Source organism: Delphinapterus leucas, chromosome 1, assembly GCF_059928025.1.
Source record: "Delphinapterus leucas isolate spDelLeu-1000000601 "Yukka" chromosome 1, BTC_Dleu_Yukka2, whole genome shotgun sequence".
Classification (NCBI taxonomy): domain Eukaryota; kingdom Metazoa; phylum Chordata; class Mammalia; order Artiodactyla; family Monodontidae; genus Delphinapterus; species Delphinapterus leucas.
Genome location: NC_143129.1, coordinates 55,403,035 through 55,422,267, shown reverse-complemented (window position 1 = coordinate 55,422,267; position 19,233 = coordinate 55,403,035). Strand labels below are relative to the sequence as shown.

The 19,233-nt window shown below is 37.0% G+C and overlaps 1 protein-coding gene across 2 annotated transcripts in view; it reads left to right on the top strand.

The window, feature by feature from the left end:
* The window catches only part of XPR1 (xenotropic and polytropic retrovirus receptor 1), a 193,210-nt gene extending 181,394 nt beyond the window's left edge, over window positions 1–11,816 (top strand). For both annotated transcript variants that reach the window (XM_089910376.1, XM_022556613.2), the window contains exons 14-15: window positions 6,547–6,768; window positions 9,420–11,816. In XM_089910376.1, coding sequence (XP_089766502.1) covers window positions 6,547–6,768; window positions 9,420–9,480 — 283 coding nt within the window. In that variant the 3' untranslated portion in view covers window positions 9,481–11,816. The remainder of the gene's footprint in view (window positions 1–6,546; window positions 6,769–9,419) is intronic.
* Window positions 11,817–19,233: the final 7,417 nt, after the last annotated feature.

Sequence of the window (19,233 nt, the reverse complement as noted above, 5' to 3'; positions counted from 1 at the left end):
GGTTGAAGGACTAAGAGATTAATTCTAACAAAGTTAAAGTAACTGCTGCTGATGACTTAGAAGCTTTTTTAGAATTGGGCTCCATTTGAACATCCAAATGGCTAATGAACATACGAAAAGGTTCTTAACATGCTTAGTCACCAGGGAAATACAACTTAAACCTACATTTGAGATACAGCTACTCACCTATGAGGGCTAAAATGAAAAATACAGACACACTAAGTATTGATGAGGATGTAGAACAATGGGAACAATTGGAATTCTCATACACTGCAGGTAGGAGGAAACTAGTACAACAGCCACTTTGGAAAACTCTTTGTCAGTATCTACCAAAGCTGTGCATGAACACCTGGGTATACAGTAAACAGGAGTGCTAACCTAAGGCCACCAAGACCCACATACAAGAATGTTCACAATAATACTATTTATAGCAGACCAAAATGGAGACTACCCAAGTGCCCGGCAATATAGAGTGGATAGATAAATTGTGGTATTTTCACACATGCAAATCTATCCAGTAATGAGAACAAAAGACTAAATAACAACATGAATGAATCTCACAGAACAAAATATTAAGCAAAAGAAGTTAGACACAAGAGTATGTCCCTGTATGATTCCAAATTTATAAAGTTCAAAAGCAGGCTAAACTCATCTATGGTATTAGAAGTCAAAATAGTATTTGCCCTTGTGGGACAGTGACTGGAAGTGGCACCAGGAGAACCTCCTTGGGTGAGGGGTGGAGTAATGTTCTGTTTTTTGATCTGTGTGCTAGTTACATGATGGGTTCACTTTGTTAAAATTCATCATGCAGTGCCCATCATATTTGTCCACTTCTCTGAATGTGTGTTGTACTTAATAAAAGGTTTTTAAATCAAAAAAAGAAAGGAAAGAAAGAATTGGGCTCCATTGGAAGGGTCATGAGTGGAAATAAGGAGGTAAAAAGTCTTAGAACAGGAATTAGAATTAAAATCTTTTAAGAATCGTTTTTTGCAATTTAGCAATTTGGGTTATTCAGCCCAGCCTTCTCAGTGGAAACACTAAAAATACCAGATAAAATGTTTTTTTAATCTTCCTAAAAACATTAGTGATCTGACAAGATAGCCCAAATGCTAAGTGAAGGCAGATATCCCAGGATAAGCAGAACACTAAAGCCAATTTTGTGCTAAAGAAATTTGCCAGACCTAGAGACTTTGAGATTCATTTGTGATAGCCAATTCAAATTTGTATGCACCTAATAACATAGCTTGAAAATATGTAAAGCAAAAGTTGACACTGCTAAAAAGTAAAAGTAGATAAATTTACAATTTTAGAGAAGAATTTTAACATACTTTTCTCAGTAGTAAACAAGTAGTCAATTAACCAACTTGACCTAATTGACATATTTAGAGGACTGCATACAACAAGTACTAAATACAAATGCTACACATGGAACATTTACCAAAATTAACCATATTCTAGGCTGTAAAGGAAGTCTTAACAAACTTCAGAGGAGTAAAATCACAAAAAGATATCTGAAAATTCACAAATGTTTAGAAATTAAGCATCACATGTATAAATAACCCATGGTTGAAGTTGAAATTGCAATGAAAATTTTAAAATATTTTGAATAGAATGAAATTGAAAATGTAACAAAAGAAAAGGTGAAATATAGCTAAAGCCATGCTTAGAGGGAAATGTATATAACCTTAAATGTATATATTAGAAAAGTATACAGCTCGATATTAGAAAAAAGATTTAAATAGCAAATCAAACCTCAAAAAAAGTAGAAGGAAGAAAATATAAAGAACAGAAATTAATGGAATAGAAAACAGACATATAATAGAGAAAATTAACAAAGCTAGTTAGTTCTTTTAAAAGACTACTAAAATTGTTAAAATGTCTAAATAGTACTGATCAAGGAAAAAAGGAAAAAAGGCACAAATTACAAATATCAAAAATCCTAAAGATGTTTTTTAAAAGAGCATGACAATATTATGAGCAACTTTGTGCCAATAAATTTAGAAATTTAAGCGGAGTGAACAAATTCCTCAAAAAAGCACAATTTACCAAAACCGATAAAGAGGAAATTAAAAATCTGATAGGTTTATATGTAGTAAAGAAAACAAATCCATATTAAAATTCTTCCTACAAAGAAAACTGCAGGGAATTCTTCCACATATATGAGGAGGAAACATCAGTTTTACACAAAACTCTTTTAGGGAAATGAGACAATGAAAGGAACACTTCCCAGTTCATTTTGTGCAGCCAGTATGACTTTGATGTCTGAACCTACAAAGATATTTCTTATGTCCAGGGATGCAAAAATCCTAAACAAAATATTGGGTAATGAATCCAACAATATATAAAAAGGATAATACATCACAACCAAGTTAGGTTCATTCCCAGAATGTAAGATGTAATATTCAAAAATCATTTAACATTTAAAAATCAATCTATGTAACTCACCACATTAATGAATAAAGGGGAAAACAACCCTCAACAAATAAAGAAAATGCCATTGAGAAAAGTCAATGCCTGTTTACGAAAAAAGTAAACACTACAAAAAAATAAATAATAAAAAAAAGATCATATTTAATGGTAAAACACTGTAAGCTCTCCCTGGAGATCAGGAATGAGATAAGTATGCGTGCTGTCACCACTTCTATTTAACATCATACTGCGGGTATAGCTAGTGCAATGAGGAGAGAAAAAGTATAAGGATTAGAAAGGAAGAAATAAAACTATGATCATTCATTGGTGACATGACTGTATATGTAGAAAATTCAAAAGAATTTACAAATAAGCTATTAGAATGAAGATATAAGGTTGACATAAATTAATATTCTAAAAAAGTCACGAACAACTAGAAAATGAAATTTTAAAAAAACATACCGTTTTGAATAGCCCTGGAATGTATCAGATACCTAAAGGAGTAAATTTTTTTTTTCTTTTTTGCGGTACGTGGGCCTCTCACTGTTGTGGCCTCTCCTGCTGCGGAGCACAGGCTCCGGACGCGCAGGCTCAGTGGCCATGGCTCACGGGCCTAGCCGCTCCGCGGCATGTGGGATCTTCCTGGACCAGGGCATGAACCTGCGTCCCCTGCATCAGCAGGCGGACTCTCAACCACTGCGCCACCAGGGAAGCCCTAAAGGAATAAATTTAATGAAGATGTATGTATGTGAAAATTGACAAGACAGTTCTAGAATTTATATGGTAGCAGTAAGGATCAAGAATATCCAAGACTATCCTGAAAAGAACGAAGTAAAGGACTTATACTCTCAAATATCAAAACCTATTATATAACTACCATAAGTAAGACAGTGTCTGACGAGACAAAGAAGAGACAAATAGGCCACTGCAATAGAATAGGGAGTCCAGAAACAGATCCACACATTCATTGACACTACCTGATTTATGACAAAGGTGGCTATATAACAGTGGAGAAAAAAAGGTTCTTTAATAAATGATATTGAGTCAACTGGATATCCATATGGGGGAAAAAATAAATCTCAACTTCCACTGCATAATGTATGCAAAATCAATTCCAGGTGGATTGCAGAGCTAAATATGAAAGGTAAATCAATAAACTCTCTAGAAGATAACATAGGGGGGCCATACAGGCAGCTTTAGGTATACGGTAATTTTTTATTTCTTGTTTCTGAGTGATAATTACACACTGTGATCACTTTATAATAATTAACCAACCTGCACACTTAAAATTTGCACACTTTTATATATTTATGTTGTGCTTTAGTTAAAATGCTTATTTAAAAAAAAAAAAAAAGGCAGCCCAAAAGAAAGGATTATCTTTAAAGAAATGGCTGTTAGATTCACAGCTGACTTCTCAACAGCAACAGTGGACGTCAGAAGTCATTAAAATGGTATCTTAAGTGTGCTGAACGAAAATAACTCCCTACCTAGAACTCTTTACCCAGTGAAAATATCTTTCACAAATGAAGATGAAATAAAGATATTTTTAGACAGGTGTATAGCTTTCCTCCGAGTCAGGATGGGCACATATATCAGGATGGCCTGATAAAATAAGATTGAATCTGGAAGCAGTATACTTGTTGCTGTCAGTGCTCTCTCCAAACCATTTGTCAACCCTCCTTCCCCTCTTCACTTTCTCAGATGTCTAGGTTTGGGACCTGAAATTCTCCATCACCAATAACGCCTCCCCGCAAATACTCCTTTCTCTTTCATGTATGCTGCTTTATACATTAAAAAAAAAATTTGTTCTAGTAAAAAGAGGGAGCTCAATTACTTTTTTTTTTTTTTTTTTTGCGGTACGCGGGCCTCTCACTGCCATGGCCTCTCCCGTTGCGGAGCACAGGCTCCGGACGCGCAGGCTCAGCGGCCGTGGCTCACGGGCCCAGCCGCTCTGCGGCATGTGGGATCTTCCCGGACCGGGGCATGAACCCGTGCAGACTCTCAACCACTGCGCCACCAGGCAAGCCCAATTACTTTTTTATTCTTGATTTTTTTCTCTTTAAAAAATTATCTGCGGGGCTTCCCTGGTGGCGCAGTGGTTGAGAGTCTGCCTGCCGATGCAGGGGACACGGGTTCGTGCCCTGGTCCGGGAAGATCCCACATGCCGCAGAGTGGCTGGGCCCGTGAGCCACGGCCGCTGAGCCTGCTCATCCGGAGCCTGTGCTCCGCAACGGGAGAGGCCACGGCAGTGAGAGGCCTGCATACCGCAAAAAAAGAAAAAGAAAAAACATCAGCTTCATAATAGAATCAGATGTTCTATCACCCATTTAAAGCAAAAGCAAAAAATCTCCTTTGAATCTTCCTCCAACTACTGCCCATTTTTCTGCCCTCCTTTACAGCAAAACTCTTCAAGAGCTGTCTGTACTTGCTGTCTCTGCTCTCTGACTCCTCCCCCATTCTCCCTTTAATTCAACTCAAGTCTTCTTTTCCCAATACTCAAACTAAATTGCTTTCGTTAATAATCAATAATAATAATAGCAAACACTTATGTATTGCCTTCTATGTACCTGGCACTGTTCTAAGCCCTTTACATGTATTAACTTAGTGAATCCTCACAACAGTCTTGTGAGATAGGTACTGTTACTGTCTTATTTTACTAATGAAGCATAGGTTAAGTAAATCATCCAAGGTTATTACACCTAGTAAGTGGCAGCATCCATGATGTGAATCTAGACAGTCTCCCAGAATCTGTGCTCTTAGATCATACTGCCTCTTTATCCTCTTTATGTAAATCCAGTGGTTAGTTCTCTGTACTTATCTTATTTTACCTCTCAGCAAAGCACTTTCTTCACTTGATTTCTCAGAAACTACACTCTTCTGTCTCACTATCTATTCCATCTCAGTTCCTTTACTGGTTCTTCTTCCTCTTCCCAAATTGTAAATATTGGAGTGCTCCAGAGTTTAATCCTCTTTAATCTTCTCTCCTCCACTTATATTATTCCTAAACCCATGACTTGAAATACTGTTCTTATGCTGTCTATAGTCCTAGACTCTCTTGAACTGCAAACTCATGTCCATGTAGCTACTGAATTTTCCTCTTGGATATCTAATGGCTCTGGCCTAATAGGAACAACCCAGATCTCTAGTAAATGGTGTCACCAATCACTGAGAACAAAAACCTGAGACCACTCACATCCCATGTCAGTAAGTCCTGTCGGCTTCATCTTCATAAATAAATCCCTAGCCTGTCTGCTTCTCATCACCTCTGTTGTCCCCAGCTGTGTCTAAGTCTCCATCATCTCTATCCTGGACTACTGCAGCAGCTTCTAATTGGTCTTCCTTCAGGTGTTCTCATCTTCCTTTGGTCTGTTCACAGTTCAGCAGATAGAATGATCTTTTTAAAACAAATCACATCATTCTCCAGCTCAGAACTCTCCTTGTTTTCTATCACACTTAAAAATCTAAACTCTTCACTATGGCTTATAAGGCCCTCTATGGATCAGGCCCCTTTCTTTTCTACCTCTCCGCCTTCATCTGCCATTTTAACCTTCCTGTTCCTCTCCAGCCCCACTGACCTTGCTGTTGTTTTAACACACCAAAGTCCTGTCCAGCTTGGGAGCTTTTGTACTTGCTGTTTCCTCTGCCCGGGATACTTTTCTGTAGGACTTTACCTGACTTGCTTCCTTGCTAGATGCCATCTCTTCAAAGAAACATGTTCTATACCCTTGCCCTGCTTTATTTTCTTCAGAGCACTTACCGTTAGCTAATTGTTTACTTGTTTATTATCTGTCTCTGTCATTAGAAATTGCACTTATACAGGAAGAGGCTTTGTCTCATTCAGTGCCTTTTCCTGTCATATTGTAGGCATTCAATAAATATTTGTTCAATAAAGGGAAAGAATAAGTACTCTGAAACTGCATTCCATGAGTCCCTTTCCTTTGCCTACTCCTTTCTTGTCCCCTTCCCCCCACACCCCCCCACACCATCTTTTTTCTATTTTATTTTAGTATTCTAGTCCTTAATTCCTTTTTTTGTTTCTATGAGTGGAAACTTGTTATACTGGGAGGTCTACAGGTGATAGTAGTAGTATGTTCAAATTTTATAAGTAATTTGCCTATTCTACCCCATTTTGCTAAGGCGATTTGTGTGGAACTTCTTCCGCCTGGAGAATGAACATCTGAATAACTGTGGTGAATTCCGTGCTGTGAGGGACATCTCTGTGGCCCCTCTGAATGCGGATGATCAGACGCTTCTAGAGCAGATGATGGACCAGGAAGACGGGGTACGAAACCGCCAGAAGAATCGGCCATGGAAGTACAGCCAGAGCATATCCCTGCGCCGGCCTCGCCTTGCTTCTCAGTATGTATAGCTTCCACTTCTGTGAGATGAATTCCCTTCAGGTTTTAGTACTGGATAGCATTTAAGTTAAGAAGCTATCAGGTTGAACCAGGTGAAATTGCTGGCGTTCAACCGTGTTTCACCACAAAAACCAGCAATAACAGCAGTTTCATATGATCCAACCTATATATAGAATGTCTTAATGAACACATAGTGTAAAATGTCATTAATATGCTAATTAATACATTAATTAATACTAATTTGGCATTAAAAGTACACTGGGGAAAATTTGTTGGAAAATAATTTACTTGACTCCTCAGTATATCTTGTATAAAAATCATTTCCAAGTTATAAACTTTAGCAATCCTAGTTCTGCCACTTGCCATCTATGTCATCTTGGCCAAATCACTTAATTTCTCTATATTATCCCTCATCTCTAAATTGGGATTAATATGGTCCTGCTCATAGGGTGGCTGGTTAGATTAAATTTGTGATGACATGGGATTTAGACCAGTTTCCTCACAGAAAGAGCTCGATAAGTGTAAGCTATTATTATTTTTACTTTTTTACTAAATACCTACAAAAGTATTTTTATCAGTCGTTTACTTTGTATATTCCTAAAAGTAACAATAAATGTAGGGTATATTGTGGCTGCATTTGAAATTTAGAGACAGTGGATAGCACAGTGGTTTGGAGTGAAGGAGGAGACAGGTTGAGCATGAGCAGTTTTCTAAAGGATAAGGGAGTGTTTGAATAGGCTAGAGGCACAGTAAAGACATGAAGGTGGAAATGAGGGGCAGAAAGAAAAGCCATGTGACTAAAACTAGTAACAAATAGTAAGAAAATTTAGCTGAATAGATGAAGTATGATTGTAGAAGGCTGAAAAGTACAAACTTGATCTTGTAGGCAGGAAGGAGTCACAGAGAATTTTTTCATAGAATGACATTATGAAAGTAATATTTTCATAAGTTTTAACGGCACTGTGCAACATATATTGGGAAAGGGAAAACTCAAGGCCAGCTCAACTAAAAGACCATTGCAGTATTCTTAAGTATGGAACATTAAAGACTTGAATTAGGATGCTTACAATAGGACTAAAAAGAAAATAAGGAAACATTTTAAAGGAAGTAAAAAAAAAAAAAATAGGAGGTGGTAATAACCCACAGGGGCGCAGAGTAGAAATTGCCTGAGCTTTAGATAGAATTTAGAAGTTCTCTGAAGAGGAGAAGGTAGAGAAAAGAAAAGCAGAGCAAGGAACTGAGTCTTAGGGAACAAACACAGGCAAGAGAAAAAAAGAACCAACAAAAGGGGCAGGAAAGGAATGGTCAGGGAGGTCAGCAGGAAGAACATCAAAACAAAGCATGATATTATTGTATATAGCAGGAAGCAGAGTTTGAAGACGCAAGAGGAGGGGATGTGGAGGCGGATGGAGTCAGCAAGATAAGGGCCACAAAGGGCTAGAAGGCAGTGCTGTGGGTGGTCGTCTCTTTGAGCTCCTAAATTGGAAAGTCTAATCCTTGTTAGTTACCAGCAGAGGGCAACCTAAACATACGCTCTTTTTGTTTCAGAAACAAGGGAGCTCTTTGGCAATAGATCCTTACGTTCAATTTCAGGTGTTCAGTGGAAGAACGCTGGGATAGTAGATTGCCACCAGAGGAAGACATTTAGAACAATGGAGCAGGTTATATGTAATATATGTAACGAGAGAGCAGGGAATCTAAAATAAGAAGTTCTGAGATTGAGTACTGACTTTGTGACTCATGCAACCTTTAGCACATCCTTAACTTTTTGAATGTCTATTTTCACCTCTGTCGAGTAATAATAATAATACCCACTTCACCTCATGGGGCTTGTGAGTTGCAGAACATTTTGACATTATCTAATCCCATTTTTCATCCCACGCAGGAATGTCTTTTACAACATCCTGAATAGTTGGTCATCTTATGCTGATTGACAGTCATCAGTGATAGTGAAGTTTATAACTATACGAGGCAACTGCTTTTATTGTTGGATAATTATTGTGGTAGATAGCTTATGTTGAAATATGCTTCACTATAATTTCAGCCAGTTGATCCTGATTGGGCTTTCTAACATAACTTCGTTTTCTGCCTCTTCTATGTATACTTTGTTAACTGTTTGAAGACAACTGTCATGTCTCTCCTTAGGTCTTATCACCTGCTGGCCAACTCTCCTGGTTTTTCATGTGTACCTCAAATGATTCTTCTGTCATCCTTATCATAATTCCTTATATTTGTTTAATGCTTTACTGATATTTTTTATATCCATTTTCTCACTTGATATTCATACTATCTCCATGAAGTGAAAGCAGTATTTTGTAAAATAGGTATTATTATTCCTGCTTTACAGAGATGAAAATTGTCACTCAAAGAGTTTAAAGAGATACATCATAAAATCAAAGTCCCTCCATTGCACATGACCTGGCATTGTTTTTGTTTCCTTCCTCTGGTTGCAATCTAGTTTCTTAGTGTTTTTCCAGTAATACCAGCAATTGAATACGAAACTCCAGGAACAGTCCATCTGGTGTCCAACAGTGTATGGTGCCTGTGCCTGGTATTTTTAATGGTAGTAAGATTGGAAATGTACCTAATACTTTGGATGTGTTTGTATTTTAGTAATGGACTAAGTATTTTTTTTCCTCTTATTACCACTAGATCCAAGGCTCGTGACACTAAGGTATTGATAGAAGACACAGATGATGAAGCTAACACTTGAATCCTCTGAAGTCTAGATTAACTTCCTTGGTTTTCCTACTCTACAGTTCTTTCCTCGACCAACGCAACCTCTAGTACCTTTCCAGCCGAAAACAGGAGAAGACATATAACACATTTTCCGAGCTCTTCCAGATCGGATCCTATGGACTCCAAACAAGCTCACTGTGTTTCTTTTCTTTTCTTCTGGTTTAATTTTCATTTTCTACTTTTAAAACAAATATTTACTTCATTTTGCCAATCAGAGGACATTTTAAGGAACAAAAACATAGTATCTTATGGATTGTTTACAATCACAAGGACACAGATACCTGTCAGGATGAAGAACAAGCATTGCAAGGACCCTCTGATGGGACGGTACCGAGATATCTCGGCTTCCGCTTGGCCCGGTTTTGACTGGTTGAAACCGGACATTGGTTTTTAAATTTTTTGTCTGTTTATGTGGAGAATTTTTTCCTTTCCTTCATACCCAGCGCAAAAGCACTGGCCGCACTTGCAGGGAAAGTGCAACTTAGAGCAGTACCTTCATTCACGAAGCTACTTTTTAATTTGATGTAACTTTTCTTATTTTGGGGAGGGTTGCTGGGTGGGTGGGAAATATGATGTATTTGTTACATATGGTTTTCTCATTATTTATGAAACTTAACCATAAAAGAATGATATAACTCCTGTACAATGAAGGTGATAACAGTGAAAGAAGACAGGGGAAACTAATGTTGGACAGCATTTATGAGGGTTTAGTCCACAGTACCTCTTTCATGAGACAACTTGCACCAGTTTGACTTTTTCTTTCCTTTCTTTTTAATTTTAAGCCAAAGTTTTATTACTGATTTCTTACGTTGCTGCTGCTTTAGAATCCTGAGCATGTCTCTCATAACAAAGCATCCACACACTTCCACACAACCAGTTGAAATTTCTTTAAGAGCTCTGATACTTTTTTCTTTAAAGGAACAGATGTGGAATACATTTGCCCATATTCCAACCATAACAACTGAAGTTATGCCTTATTAAGCTTCAGCATGCAGGGTAATTGAAGTACAGCCTTTACTAACTCAGAATTAGAAGACAGCTATTTCAGAGACTCTCTACACCCTCATTGGATAGTTTTTCTTATGGGCCCTCTTACTTTAGCCAGAATTTGATCAAATTCAAAGTCTGTCTTGGGGAAACCATGCTTTTGAGAGCATAGAACAAATTATCCTTCCTCTTTTACATTACAGTGATAAAACAGACCTTAGCAGCCATTTGTCCCAGCAGTTTTTTTTGTTTTTTGTGGTACGCGGGCCTCTCACTGTTATGGCCTCTCCAGTTGCGGAGCACAGGCTCCAGACGCAAAGGCTCAGCAGCCATGGCTCACGGGCTCAGCCGCTCCGCGGCATGTGGGATCTTCCCGGACCGGGGCACGAACCCATGTCCCCTGCATCGGCAGGCAGACTCTCAACCACTGCGCCACCAGGGAAGCCCTCTCCCAGCAGTTTTAAAGGATGAACATTGGATTTCATGCCCCTCCTATGATAGAAAAACTGCTTTTAAAATTTGGGGGTCTTGAACTTGGTTATACACAAAAAGTATTTCTTAGAAATTTCAGACTATCATGGTCTGTACGTAATGCTCATTTTCACTTCTTTTTCTAATTTCTTTCCTATTTCCTAAGTCATCCAGATAAGCCCAAAAGCCATAAGGGATTTTACTTTCTTGAATGTGGTTGGCATTAAATTTAGTATTATCACTTAGTATTAAAAACATGGTTACTACCCCTTAGTATACCCTTTCGTCATCAGCTCTTCTCCCATGTATCACAAGTCTTTACTCATCCCTGTCGTAATTCCAGTAGATTAATTAAAGTTCCTCTTACTATCAAAATTCTGCCAATTAACTGACAAATAGTTTCTTTTTAAAGGAGGTTTTCTTTTTTTCATCTTTATTCTTACAAGTTCCCCAAATCTGTTCCCTTCCTGAATCGAGATTTTTTTTTTTTTCTGAAAAATCATAAAACTTTGTGGCCTTTATTGTTTTTTTTGTTTTGCCAAGCATGTTCCTTGGCCCAAAACTGAAGAAGAGAAGTTTAATTTTGGGTTTTTGTTTTTTTTTTAGTTTAAGTAAATTGAATCATTTATGATAATCAGTGGTAACAATTTAGTGACCCTTAATAGTTTAAAGGTTACATTATTTATACTTGGGATTTTTTTCTAAGTATTCTGGTTTTGTACTTTAAAACTATGGGGGAAATATCACTGGTCTGTCAAAAAGTAGCAGTAATTATTCCTGAATTACATAGATAAGTCCAGTGGACCAGTCATTTCCTGTACAAATAAAATTGGTGGTACTAATGTGTATCCAGAGCAATTTGAGTTGTCAACTTCATTCTTACTAGTAAACCTATATAGTGACACACATACAATCTTACAGTTGACTTCTGGCATTTGAATTCTCCAGTGTTTTTACTTCAGTGTATCCTATGACCAATTTGGTCTTTCTTCAACTATTATGATTCTAGGCCCTAATCAGTATTATTTTTTTCATAGGTAATACAATGTTAGAATGTATTATTTTTCTGATGTTCATCCTATCAGCATAGTCTATTCAAGAATGATAAGGCTTATGTAACTTTCAACTTACTATGACAGTTACTCAAATATGTATTTAAAAACAACAGCTTTATGTTCCTCCTAAAGCTGTAAAGAGAAAAGAGGGCTTTTCCTCATCAGGAGAAAATGGTTTGGGAGACAGAATATATATTTAATTTTTTTTTTCTCCGAAAAAGGCATTGTGCATTTTTCTCTCCTAAGTTCTATATGCCCTAGCCGTTGTGAATGCTATATCCTACCTAAAATTTTATTGGAGCTTCTTGTACGCTGAAACTCTCAGTAGAACTCTTAGGAAATGAATGTCACAGAGTCATTTTAAAGGAGCAGCAATCTAACCAAAGGTAAAACTTCACCTGATTTTAGGTTTAGAAATTCTAGCTTTATTTTATTTGAGAATCACTCAATTTGATATCAGTGAAAATACTCCCCAAATTAATGAAAAGGAAATATAAAAAACGAATAAAATTCCTTTTTCATTTTATGAAAGAAAGTATGGAAAGCATTGATTTGTGTAGAGAAAGTAAAAGACAAAAGTGGCTTATTTTCTATGCACAAATATGCACCTATTATTAAGGCTGCCTATACTATTAAAATGGAGTCATTGCGGAGGATTTCATACCAATACAGAGAGACAATAAAATGATCAAACATTAAGTCATCATTAATTAGGTTATAATAGTTATTTCTAAGATTGGAAAGATGTTGAAAACCTATGTGCATCTTTCTTTTCTGGCATCAGCCATTTTTCTCCTTAAGAAACCTGCTTAACTTCAAATTCAGAAGCAATGATGTGAGAGGAGAATGCCAATCACCTCAGCAGTAACATGTATGAACCCTTAAAGAGGAAAATGGAGCCCAGCCCCTAGGATTTGTGACATCCCAATATTCTCAACGTAAGAGTTCTAAGATTTTAACAGATTTTACTAGAAGTAACTTGTTGCTATATGGTATCCTTCTACCATGATTTGACCAAAGTACAGTCATGATAACTAGAGAAAGCAGTTCATCCTTTCTTAACTAAGGCAAGTTAAGAACAGAAAAAAGTAGCCTATTACTGAGCATACAGGCATCAGATTAACAGACGTTTAGTTGAAGAGAAATAAAATAATTGTGGAGATAGCAGAGAAGAGCAAAAGGATGTTGGACCTTGGCAGCAGGGCAGTTAGGAAAGTATATGAGCTTGATGGCATGGAGGTGACAATGCCTTGCTGTCTCTCCTTTCAGTGGTTATACAGCTGGTAAGAGACCTGCCTTTGTTTCCCTACCATCTTTCTCCACTACTTTGCTTTATTCAGGAAATAGTTCTTTATGCCCAAGTGCAATTTTCTAAGCAATGACTAGAAAAATTTCTTAGTCTAAGAAAAGTAATTTAGAAAATAACTCTATCCATGGCATTATTTTATTCAAAAACTTAGGTTTCTCTGAAGTGATTGCACTTTATTTGGTAAACGAATTTCAGATTATTGTTTTCTGTAATAGTTTGCATGAAATTTTCTAGCCCAAAAAAATAAGTACTTCTTGCTATACAACATTGAAATTTTTAACATTAAGATAGCTTCTCAGATTGAAAAAAGTTATGTTGAATCTAAGGCTTTCTCAACTACAAAATCCCCATACTTTTAACAAATCTAATTTTAAAAGCCAACAATAAATAAGATCAGTGTCACTAGGTTAAGACAGTAAAAGTTCTAGTAGAACTTCAGGAAAAGTTAGGTAAAGAGGAGTAAATCAAATTTATGAGCTTAATTCATTTTGTGACACATCTAACTTTTATTTCTTGCTTTGGATGATTAGCTGAAACAAGGAAAATTAAAGACATTTTGTAAATAACTTAAACACACTTCATTTCTGCATTTCAGGTATCAGTCTTGATAGTAAATCTTAAAAGCTAACCCTCTGCATTGTATTTTCAGTCTATACAATGTCAGAGCACAGTGGTAATGTGGCATAGAGTTGATTATATTAGAGCATAAGAAATTTGTGCTGGCCAATGCTACAAACCATTAGTTCAACCAGCATTAAGCCACACTACTCACCAAATATGGAAAAGTAAAAGCATTTCATTAGATTTGGAAGAGCTTAGTTTAAATGATATGAGAAGTTTGCCTGGGAATGGAGAGGAGCCTGCTGATGGGAATGGCTCATAATGCCTTTCTGGTATGAATTAGAAAAACTCTGATATTGAGTTGCCCCTTAAAAACAACCTTCCAGAATGAATTTGCTTACTCACTGTGGAAGAGGAAGTCAGAGGGACAAGATGAGAGTTTCCCCTGAAGAGAAGAAAATCACTATACTGCTTTTCATCTAAAGCATGTTTCCTTGTAGCAGACCTTTGGTTCATTTTATTATTAAATCAAAGTCACCTTCAGTTTTGTTTGTTTTTGTTTTTGTTTTTGTTTTTGTTTTTTTATGGTGCCATCAACCTAAGGAGGACAATCAAATAACCAACTGTTTGCCTTGGATTCAGTGTGTCTGCTAATTACACAGTCTCATCTTGTATACCTTCAAACCAGTTACTTCTACCATATTACCTTAGTTCTTCCTATGCCCTTTCCTCTGTACCACCACACATCAGAGGGAAGACTTACTACCAGAAAGATGTGGACTTCTAAAAAAGAGCGAGGATTCCATCTCACTATCCCTTCATCATTATCTCTGAAGTCCCTACCCACACTTCCCTGATTGTCCTGTAGCAACACCAGCGTGATGGGAATAGGGAGGAAGATTGTGGGGAATCCTGAATGATCATGATGTTGTTATTCTTTTGAACTGTAAAGTGAAATTGTGAGCCACTCACGTTTGCAAAAAGAGCAGAACTCTTAAGCTTTATCACATTGTGAAGATTAATATCTTGCTGTTTTCCAGATTAACACAGAAGCTTGTATCCATGAAGAGTATTTAGGAGGGCAATAGGGTGTAAAAGGTACCTGTCTTTTTGAATCCTCTCCCTCTACTCATGTTTCCTTCACCCCCCCCCCACCCCGCCCCACCATGTTGTGTTGGTCAAATGATACTATTCTATGAAACTCTGAACTATAGTTGTCAAAAGTAACTATGGAATGTGATTAGTCCTCTGTGGGTGCTGCTTTCCCTCTTTTTTCTCCCTTGCTTTCTTACTCTCTCCACTCTGGTAAATGGAAAAGGTGACGTCAAAGAATTGATGCTTGCTTGAACTCATGTTGTATCTGTGACTATGCTATTACCTGTCTCCTTTTTCCTTCTTTCTTACATGGGTAGAATTCTTACGAAGTGTGGATTTCCCTTCTTGAAAGTAGGTTAAATGCACAATGTGGTACTGTTTTATAGTTTGTAGATGGTTGTATAAAACAAAAAGTTAATGTGGTTATGTGTTTTTAAAAGAAAACAAGTGATTGGTTAAAAAAACTCTGTCCTTTTTTCATTATTACAAGCTTTCTCTGTTTTCCAACAGTTTGCTGACTCCTCTGTCACTGGCGAATGGTTTGTGTGACTCTGTTTTTCTCTCTGGGTTTCTTGGATCCTGAACATGATTCCTCTTAGGACTAATTTGTATAAGGGTTTAGGGCAAACAGACTTCAAGGGTAAACATTTTTTTTTAACTCTTTTACTAAATGGAAAAATAATCATAAATGGCCTTTTTTCTTTATGTAATATATGAAGTGTGACTCTAAAGCAATGGATTGATGCAACAGGTCTTTTTTTTTAACTCACACAAAGAATCTCAAATACCAGATGAAATGACCTGTTCAGTTGTATCTTGGCGATCCAGACACCTGTTATCACTGCATACCCAGACCCTGTATGGGAACATAGAATTTTCTGTGGAATTCCTGGATCAGTTATTACTCCTTATATCTCTAGGAAAAGTTATGAAATTAACTGACCCTAGGATTAGTATACTCAAAATGGAAAGAGAAAAATATTTTATTGACTAAGCCAAAAAGCCTTTTCATTTTATTTTAATATCAGAAGTTCTATTCTTACTACGTTTCTATCTAGGCTAATATGATAATGTGCAGTTACCAGGTTAAAGTCAAGATAAGCTGTGAGGGGCTTCCCTGGTGGTGCAGTGGTTAAGACTATGCCTGCCAATGCAGGGGACATGGGTTCAATCCCTGGTCCGGGAAGATCCCACATGCCACGGAGCAACTAAGCCTGTGCTCCACAACTACTGATCCTGTGCTCTAGAGCCCGCGAGCCACAACTACTGAGCCCACATGCTGCAACTACTGGAGCCCACGTGCCTAGAGCCCTGCTCCGCAACAAAAGAAGCCACTGCAATGAGAAGCCTGTGCACCGCAACTGAGAGTAGCCCCTACTTGCTGCAACTAGAGAAACCCAGTGTGCAGCAATGAAGACCCAATGCAGACAAAAAAAATTTTTTTTAATAATAATTAAATTTTTAAAAAAAGATAAGCTGTGAATATATATGAATCACTGGATACTCAACAGCCCTTTCTATAATCTGATGATAATAATACATGCTCAACATTTGTATACCTATAGGCATATAAATACACTATAGTATTTTTTTTTTTTTTTTTTTTACTTTTTTGCGGTACACGGGCCTCTCACTGCTGTGGCCTCTCCCGTTGTGGAACACAGGCTCTGGACGTGCAGGCTCAGTGGCCATGGCTCACAGGCCCAGCCACTCCACAGCATGTGGAATCTTCCTGGACCGGGGCACGAACCCGTGATTAGATTTTTTTCTTAGTTTATGAGAATAATAATGATTAATTTTACACATTTTTGTTTTGTTTTTACTTAAATACATAAATTTTATTAAATATTCATGAAGCTGTTTTTCAAAAACTGATTTGAGGAATTTCTATAATTTTACAGTTTCTGACACTTCTTTTTCCTACTTTCCCACCTTTTCCCTAAGGAAATTAAGGAATTTTTGAATTCTTAAAAAATTAATTTAGTATGTGTTTACTGAGTTCCTGTCATATACTAGGCATTACTTTGATACTTAATTTTAGTTAAAATTGGTTTAATAACTATTATAGTTTTATGGAGACAAGCAGGGAAAGATGATAAAATTACTCCTAAACTACTTATATGAAACCACTGCCAAAAAAGCCAGACTGTCACGTTACTAGGTATCAGCACCCCAGGATAAGCTGAATTTTCTATCACCAAGTTAGAGATTCTTTTTTACCGCTTCCCAGGCAAACATCAAATCCTATTATTTGGGGTTTTTTTTTTAACTCATCCTTTTAAAAATAAAAGTATTAGAACTGTCAAGATTTGTTTCTTCAGAACTTTCCATTGCCAAAAAACTGTCCTTATAATTCATCTTATAATTCACTTAGGAATGTCTTATCTGAACGGATGTAGTTCTTTTTTAACAACTGGGGGCAGCTTCCTACACAGGAAACAAATTTAAGTGATATCATTAAGTAACACATTAACATCAAAGTCTGGTGTTTACCTTCATAAAATGAAGTTTTTCCCCAAATATTAATATATTTCTTATAGACTACATAGCTGAATGAGAATGAGGATGATAATAGCATTCTGCCTTGTTCCAACTAGGGCAGCCCTGTGGCTTCTTTTCTGCATAAGTGAATAGAATAACCAAAATCAAATGATTTTTGGCAGTAGATTTACTATGCTACTCTTCTTAAGGAAATGTTTCTAGGGTAAGGAGAAAACCAAGCAACTCAAGAGAAACAGACAAGAGAATCAAGGAAAAGCATATTAATAATATTAACTCCCAAATACATTGCCACTTTACTAAATTTCAAAATTGCTATATTTGTGGTTTCTCAAACACTACCTTCTGACCAGATGAGCCAATAAAACTTAAAATTTTAGTCAATTAGGGCTCCTGTAGCACTTCTATAAGGAAGTATCAAAGATAGCTTAGAAACTTCAGTTTGCCAAAGATTGTTCCTGTCAACTATTGAATTTAGACATTTTTTTCTGCAGTTCCATAGATTCCTTAGAAAACTTTAAGCCCCTCCCTGGCAGCTTTCGTTAAAAGACTTGCTGGATAGGGTATGTGCCCTGCTGCCAGCTATTGTCAGTGTTCATGAGGATATATGCTGATTTCCTTCTGTGGCCATGCCCCAACCTTGACTAGTCTGGGGCTCTAGCAGTAATACAATTCAGGGGAGAGGAGACATTCTTTTTCCAAATGTGCTCTGTTGTCACCAGGAAGTCACACAAAATCATATTTACTGAAATGTGTCAAGTACCTAGTAGATAGTAGAGGCTTAATAAATATTTGTTAAACTGAAAGGTAACCTCTAGTTACAACGGACACTGCAGAAATACAAAGCATCATAAGAGACTACTACAAGCAACTCTATGCCAATAAAATGGACAACCTGGAAGAAATGGACAAAGTCTTAGAAAGGTATAACCTTCCAAGACTGAACCAGGAAGAAATGGAAAATATGACCAGACCAATCACAAGTAATGAAACCATGATTAAAAATCTTCCAACAACAACAACAAAAAATCTTCCAACAAAAAGTCCAGGACCAGATGGCTTCACAGGTGAATTCTATCAAACATTTAGAGAATAGCTAACAGCCATCCTTCTCAGAGGAAGCAGAGGAAGGAACACTCCCAAACTCATTCTACGAGGCCACCATCACTCTGACACCAAAACCAGACAAAGACACTACAAAAAAAGAAAATTACAGACCAATACCACTGATGAATATAGATACAAAAATCCTCAACAAAATACTAGCAAACAGAATCCAACAACACATTAAAAGGATCATAAACCATGATAAAGTGGGATTTATCCCAGGGATGCAAGGATTCTTCAATATATGCAAGTCAATCAATGTGATACGCCATATTAACAATTGAAGAAGAAAAACCATACAATCATCTCAATAGATGCAGAAAAAGCTTTTGACAAAATTCAACACCCATTTATGACAAAAACTCTCCAGAAAGTGGGCATAGAGGGAACCTACCTCAACATAATAAAGGCCATATACAACAAGCCCACAGCAAACATCATTCTCAATGGTGAAAAACTGAAAGCATTTCCTCTAAGATCAGGAACAAGACAAGGATGTCCACTCTCGCCACTATTATTCAACATAGTTTTGGAAGTCCTAGCCATGGCAATCAGAGAAGAAAAAGAAATAAAAGGAATATGAATTGGAAAAGAAGAAGTAAGACTGTCACTGTTTGCAGATGACATGATACTATACATAGAT